Source organism: Littorina saxatilis, linkage group LG2 (genome assembly GCF_037325665.1).
Source record: "Littorina saxatilis isolate snail1 linkage group LG2, US_GU_Lsax_2.0, whole genome shotgun sequence".
Classification (NCBI taxonomy): Eukaryota; Metazoa; Mollusca; class Gastropoda; order Littorinimorpha; family Littorinidae; genus Littorina; species Littorina saxatilis.
This window is the reverse complement of record NC_090246.1, coordinates 95461978-95469477: the sequence shown is the minus strand read 5'-3', so window position 1 is coordinate 95469477 and position 7500 is coordinate 95461978. Positions and strand designations below refer to the sequence as shown.

The 7500-nt window shown below is 40.3% G+C and overlaps 1 protein-coding gene across 1 annotated transcript in view; it reads left to right on the top strand.

The window, feature by feature from the left end:
• The first annotated feature begins 934 nt into the window (after positions 1–934).
• Positions 935–7500, top strand: part of LOC138960450 (acidic mammalian chitinase-like) — a 13418-nt gene continuing 6852 nt past the window's right edge. The window contains exons 1-4 of the mRNA XM_070332361.1: positions 935–1074; positions 3361–3440; positions 4343–4516; positions 7084–7325. Coding sequence (XP_070188462.1) covers positions 3392–3440; positions 4343–4516; positions 7084–7325 — 465 coding nt within the window. The 5' untranslated portion in view covers positions 935–1074; positions 3361–3391. The remainder of the gene's footprint in view (positions 1075–3360; positions 3441–4342; positions 4517–7083; positions 7326–7500) is intronic.

Sequence of the window (7500 nt, the reverse complement as noted above, 5' to 3'; positions counted from 1 at the left end):
TCAATCTTGAATGGTCTGAATGTTTTGCACGTGTACGTTTGTCAGTATATATGTGTTTGCTTTCGCTCCTCCTCCCCCACCCACGCCCAGCCCCAAGCCCCACCTCCGTCTGTCTGCCTGTCTGTCTCATTTCTCTCTCTGGGCGAGGGCTGGTTGAAAAGAAGCTCGTTTATATTGCTTATGCCACAACCCTCGTAAAATAAAATTTGATTTGATTTGATTTGATTTGATTTCCGCTTGCATGAGTGTTTACCCTTTGCTCTGAAAGCCTGGGAAATTGCCCAAGTCTGTTTCTTCGCCTTCATAATGATTATGTCATATTCATAAAATGTGTGTTATCTTATCTCTTGCAATCGTGCCCTGTATCTATCCCCTACCCCCATCCCCCCCCCCCCCCCCCCCCCCGATCCGACCTCCATCCCTTCCTCTGCAGGTAAAAACATGTGTCTACATTTAAAACATTACCCCGTACATTTCAGGTGGCATTTTAATTGGCAGCATTTGTTTTGCTTTCAACTGCTAGGCAAACGAACGTTAACCTTGAAAATATATCACCGACGCAGTATAAGCACGCATTTGCATACATTATTGCACACCCTAACACTCAAAGAAAACGAGGAAAATAAACCACAAAGCCAAGCAAAGAAAACAAGATTATTCAAAAACGAATTAGAAAAACTCGGAACCATTGGGCGAAAGTGTGTACGAAGAACACGAGCGCAAGACCTTGTTCAAATATCGTATAATATATTTCCACAAGAAAAAAAAGGCCCATGCTCCAATTCGTACAAACATGAAAGAGCATACAGCAGGGGGGAGATGAAAAAGAAAGAAAGAGAAAGAAAGATTGAAGAATGGCCGATCTACGGGTGAATGGATGTCAGAGAATGTTGACGCCTAAGGCTAAGTCTCAATAGACATCTCGCAACCTCCATCCGCAGCCCGCAGTTGTGTTTGCGATAGCGCTGCTGTATGTATGTCGCTCACCTCTTGTCGCAATTGGATTCACGTTTGGGAGGTCCCAGGTATCTTTCGGTGACTATTGCAACGTGGAAGAGCGTAACCATTTGAAATGTAAGTGTCTCTGTTTTTTCCTAGCACTGATTAAAACCATAGTTATTTGCATGCTTATTTATATTTTTTTCTTCTTAGATAATATTTATGAATGCATTGTTTTGCCAGCCAGAGAAATTGTACTGTACACTAAAAAACATGAAACTCTACCCTGTTTGTTAATATCCGTTCTTTAATTGTTAACATTTGATTTGTTCGCACAATTAAAACAATTTGTTCATGCAATTGACAAACAAGACTGTTTAACTGTTAATTCACACAGAAAATATGCGAACTAAAAATCCTACTGCGTGTTCTGATTGTGTTATCCTTTCCTAAGAGGTGATCTTTACTTCATTTGTGTACACTGTGAATGAGTAAATTCAGCTTCACTTGAGAGAAAGATAAAGTTAATGCAAAGTTGCTTATTTTGATCAATGAAATACATCGACTGTAAAGTACATTTCTCAGATAAAATGTGACCCTCCACCACGAAATGAGTCGCATGTCACCTTTGCATGATTTTCATATTTTTACATTTTCCTATAGAGTTTTTTATGCTTTATCCAGTGGTGAAACCCGTTTTAGAAAAGAGCGAAAACTGTTTGAGTTATACCCCTGTGACTAAGGTGACCGTCACACTGTTACCAGACACTCCCCGGACTTATATTAAGCCTAGCGCAGAACCGCGCGTGGTGACATGCGACTCATTTCGTGGTGGAGGGTCACAAATACACAAACTTGACACAAATCTGCGCACAAAACACAGTTACCTAGTTACCCTGCTAAATGTCAAAGGAACTGGATTATGAGCAGTAACCTTTTTGATTTGAGCGTATAAGTGCATTTGGCAAATTTACTTTCGCCACTTGTGTCAATGCCTAGGTTTATAGCAACATGTACGATCGTTAGTGAGTCCGTATCATTACCTTGTTTTAACAAGTTGACAGAAACACGTTCTTTTGATTTAAAGTGTAGGCTTAACCCCTATCCCCCAACATACTCTCTCTCTCTCTCTCTCTCTCTCTCTCTCTCTCTCTCTCTCTCTCTCTCTCTCTCTCTCTCTCTCTCTTTCTCTCGCTCTCTCTTTGTCTTTCTCTCTCTGTCGCTCTCGCTCTATCGCTCTCTCCCCTCCGTCCCTCTCTCCCTCCCTCCCTCTCTCTCTCACTATCACTGAACAAAATAAAAACCAAAGTCTCTCACTATTTCTGTCTCTGTCTGTCTCTGTCTGTCTGTGTGTGTGTGTGTGTGTGTGTGTGTGTGTGTGTGTGTGTGTGTGTGTGTGTGTGTGTGTCCCTGTGTGCCCCCCTCCTCCGTCTCTTGCTTACTCCATCTCCCCTCCCTCTCACGTTACCTCTTTTTGGGGTAATGCAGTATAGATTCGAGCCTATCGAACGTTTTCTTTCAATTGCTACAAAGATTGGTGGATGTTAAAAAGTTGCCACGGTTTGAATAAGAATAAGTCCTAACATTGGTTTTCGAAAGTAAGTAAGCTTTATGAAAGCTTCTTGGTACTCACAGCATTTGCAAAGAACAACCATGGTGTCTTTGCAACAAAATTGCTGGAAAAATTAGCAGTCGAAATTGTTGGTCTTAAAAGTCGTTAAATCCAAGTTGTTGGGATGCTGACTTTGTTTTATTTTGTTTTGTTGACATTTCTGCTGCTAATTAGTTTTTTTTACATGTATGTATGCTATATGTATGCTGTATCTGCTACAAAATAATATCTGGCTCAGCCCCATCCTACCTGTCTGACCTGTTCACACTCTATACACCCTCACGATCCCTCCGCTCCTCTGTAGACATTAGAATATTCCGTCTATCTTCTTTTAGTCGCAAACAGCACGGCCAGAGAGCCTTCTCCCACTCTGCTGCCGTTGCGTGGAACTCTCTCCCTTACTCTATCCGACACTGCCAAACATTTTGTTCCTTCAAATCAAACCTTAAAACACACTTCTTCACACAGTATTTTGATTAATTTTATTTCAATATGGTGCATTTTTGATCAGGTGTTTGAATGTTTGAATGTTTTGCCTGTGTTAAGTATGCTTGCAGCTTGTATTGATGTAGTGTTTCGTTGTTCACTTGTGTGCTGAATGCTGCTGCACATGCTTTTTTTGCTTTGCTTTGTATGTATATGTATGTTTGTTTGTTTTTTCATATTTTTTTTCATTGTAAAGCGCTTAGAGAACGAAAAGCGCTCTATAAATCTCCCATATTATTATAATTATTATTATATAGTCAAGCAATTACTCAGATTTAAGAATGGATCTCGTTTGGCAGTTCTTTTCATTTTGTTTCTTTCAGCTTTTGGTGAAGTGTACATTCACATACAGAGATGTCTACAGACAAAATGATGTACTTTGGCATGTTTATCTTGCTTCAAGGTAAGTCTTCCACTGTCATATTCTAACATTCGATTTCCGGCTAGTAAAACCTCTGTTGTGAACTGGAGAAATGTATGGTCACACGAAGAGAACAAAAGCTAGAATAAAAAAATAAAATAAAATAAAATAAAAATAAATGCTAAAAACCAAGGGTCCCATAACTTTATTGAAACTTGCCTTTTAGAATTCACAAAATAAAAAGTGTTGCTCTATAAACTGTTTTTACATGCTAAACTTGTGAACAGATCCTGCTTTTGGGGGAACATTTCGAACTTAAGGTTTGTTCAGCAAATATAAAGAAAAAGAAGTAACTGAAAACAGAAGATAATAGACAATTAAGAAACGGTTGTAGAACACTAACGTGAGAAGGACGAAAGGAGACCTTTTTGTAACTTACTCATTAGCAGAAATCCGAGTCAGATAGAAAACTAACGTCCCAAAAAGAAGAATCAAAAAGTCAGACGTGTAAACGTTTAATTATAGGCAAGTCGAAGCAAATGCAAGAACTTTATATATCATATCTGTCTTTGTATGTACATAATTATGATGATAGAATATTGATGTATGAATTGAAGAAATGTATAAGAACACAAGAATGTATGAATGACAAAGAACAAATGTTTATTTTTGAATGTTTTATGTATGTTTTATTACGGACACAAAAGCTCAGCAATGCAATTTCTCTTTTAGAGATTAATAAAGTTATTGTATTGTATTGTATTGTATTGAAATTGACGAGCAAGATACAAAACATACACATATTGGTGGTAACTGGCACTATGACTTACCTATGATTTCTTCGACTCCCAAAATGCCAAAGCTTCGTATAGCGACAACAACTTGTTGAACTACAAGAAAACCATGCTTGCAAAATAATGTCCTTACTGACGTCATACTTACAGTGCTGACGCCAGTAGTGACGCAAAGAGTGCGCATGTGTTACTATACCAGTTGGTCTCAAAGCCGCTTCCGCCCCAGCGACATTGATGCTACCCTATGCACACACATCATCTACGCCTTCGCTCACGTGAACTCAGTGGACAATACGCTTGCCACGGTGCGCTACAATGACCTGGGTGAGTATTGAAGGCGTATTATAAAATAGACTGTTTGCTTCCCAATGCAAATAGCAGGTGCATTTGCTGCAACGATATTGGACAAATACTGTTTGTGTGAATGTGTGTGTGTGTGTGTGTGTGTGTGTGTGTGTGTGTGTGTGTGTGTGTGTGTGTGTGTGCGTGCGTGCGTGCGTGCGTGCTTGGGAGTGTGCGTGCGTGCGTGCGTGTGTGCGTGCGTGTGTGCATGTGTGTGTGTGCGTGCGTACGTGCGTGCGTGCGTGTGCGTGCGTACGTGCGTGCGTGCGTGTGTGCATGTGTGTGTGTGTGTGTGTGTGTGGGTGTGTGTGTGTGTGTGTGTGTGTGTGTGTGTGTGTGTGTGTGTGTGTGCGTGTGTGTGTGTGTGTCCGAAAAAAGCACGTGCCTCTCGAAAATCAAGAACGGTATCAAGAAGAACGTTTAAATCTTATGCCTGTCTTACACTGTGCCCAATATCTTTGTGAATATGAACATGTTGTATTTGGCAAAAAAAGAGACGAATGGACAGGAACAAATATTGAAAATTCTAAGCCTTACCGATCATTGCGAATGCATACAAATCCATATGCGAATGTCTTGCGGATGTATTACGAACGTTGCGAGTGGCCTTGCGAGTGTTCCGAATGCTTGCAAACATTTTACGAATAAAGCGATTATGCAATTCGCATTGTTCGTAATACTGCTCTTACACTGTGCCGAATTTCCCTTGCGAATAGAATTCACCAATAATTCGTAATGATCGGGACATGGTCGCAAGACATTCGTAAATGTTTTTAACCATTCGCCACCATTCGTCTCTTGTTGCGAATATAAGCAACATGCTCCTAATATTCGCAAGGAATGCATATTCTTCAGTATTCGCAAGCCATTCGTAATCATCGTAAGGTATTCGTAGCGCTCGCAAGGCGTTCGCAATGATCGGTACACATTCGCAAGCACTCGCAACTATTCGTAAGACATTCGCAAGAAATGTGTATATGAATATGTTGTATTTGGCCAAAAAAAGAGACTAATGGACAGGAAAAATATTGACCATTCGAAGCCTTACGAATCCTTGCGAATGTCTTACGAATGGTTGCGAGTGCTTGCGAATGTCTACTGATCATTGCGAATGCATACGAATCTATATTCGCAAGGATATTCAGCACAGTGTAAGACAGGCATAACGAATGTTTGCGAATGCCTTGCGAGCCTGACGAATACATTGCGATGATTACGAATGTTCGCAAGGATATTCGGCACAGTGTGAGACAGGCATAACGAATGGTTGCAAATGCCTTGCGAGCCTGACAAATACATTGCGATGATTACGAATGTCTTGCGAAATCTTACCAGTACGTTGCAAACAAGTTAAGAATATGACTTCTTTGCGAATTTTAGGAACATGTTGCTATGTTCAAAACAAGAGACGAATGGTGGCGAATGGTTAAGAACATTTACGAATGTCTTGCGACCATGTCCCGATTATTGTGAATTATTGGAAAATTCTATTCGCAAGGGCAATTCGGCACAGTGTAAGAGTAGCATTAAAGACACCTGGCCAAAACTGTACCAGCTCAAGCAACGAATAGTGAGCTGCTCCCGTACTCCAGAAAAATAATAATTTCACTTTCTAATATATGTCCCACATTTTCAGAGTTGTAATACAACGTATTAAAAAAAAACAAGTCGCGTAAGGCGAAATTACTACATTTAGTCAAGCTGTGGAACTCACAGAATGAAACTGAACGTAGTCCGCCGCTAGTGAAAAAGGCAGTGAAAGTGACGAGCCTGTTTGGCGCGGTAGCGATTGCGCTGTGCTTCATAGCACGCTTTACTGTACCTCTCTTCGTTTTAACTTTCTGAGCGTGTTTTTAATCCAAACATATCATATCTATATGTTTTTGGAATCAGGAACCGACAAGGAATAAGATGAAATAGTTTTTAAAACGATTTCGGAAATTTAATTTTGATTATAATTTTTATATTTTTAATTTTCAGAGCTTGTTTTTAATCCAAATATAACATATGTATATGTTTTTGGAATCAGAAAATGACGAAGAATAAGATGAAATTGTTTTTGGATCGTTTAATAAAAAAGTAATTTTAATTAGAAGTTTCCGATTTTTAATGACCAAACTCACTCATTAGTTTTTAAGCCACCAAGTTGAAATGCAATGCCAAACCCCGGCCTTCGTCGAAGATTGCTTTGCCAAAATTTCAATCAATTTAATGGAAAAATGAGGGTGTGACAGTGCCGCCTCAACTTTTACAAAAAGCCGGATATGACGTCATCAAAGGTATTTATCGAAAAAAAGAAAAAACGTCGGACGGGGATATCATACCCAGGAACTCTCATGTCAAATTTCATAAAGATCGGCCCAGTAGTTTAGTCTGAATCGCTCTACACACACACACAGACAGACAGACAGACACACCCACACACACACACACATACACCACGACCCTCGTCTCGATTCCCCCCTCTATGTTAAATATATATATATAAAATAAGAAACGACAACACTACAACATTAGCATGCATCTCCGTATTTTCCCTTTTCTTTCAGAACTTTACAACAACGTGACCAGCCTGAAGGCGAAAAACCCTGACCTGAAGGTTCTCCTGGCGGTGGGGGGTTTCAACTTCGGTTCAGCAGGGTTCATAGCGATCGCGCAAGATGACAAGAAGACGACGCTGTTTGCGGACAACGTGGTGAACTACCTCAGGCAGCATCGTTTTGACGGTCTGGACGTTGACTGGGAATTCCCCAGCCCTTCCACCAGAGGCATCTATCAGCGCTTTGTTCAGGTAGGACGATCTTATGAAGTTTTCCATTTTGTTGAGTCCCGAATAGCCTTCCAGGGTGTCATTATGTAGGAACTAACCTATGCTTTAAATAGGACCAGTCAGGTTCACTGACACTGCTCTGCTTGTTCGACCATGGCCTGACCAGGTTGAAAGTATGCTCACTAGTTTTCTTTAG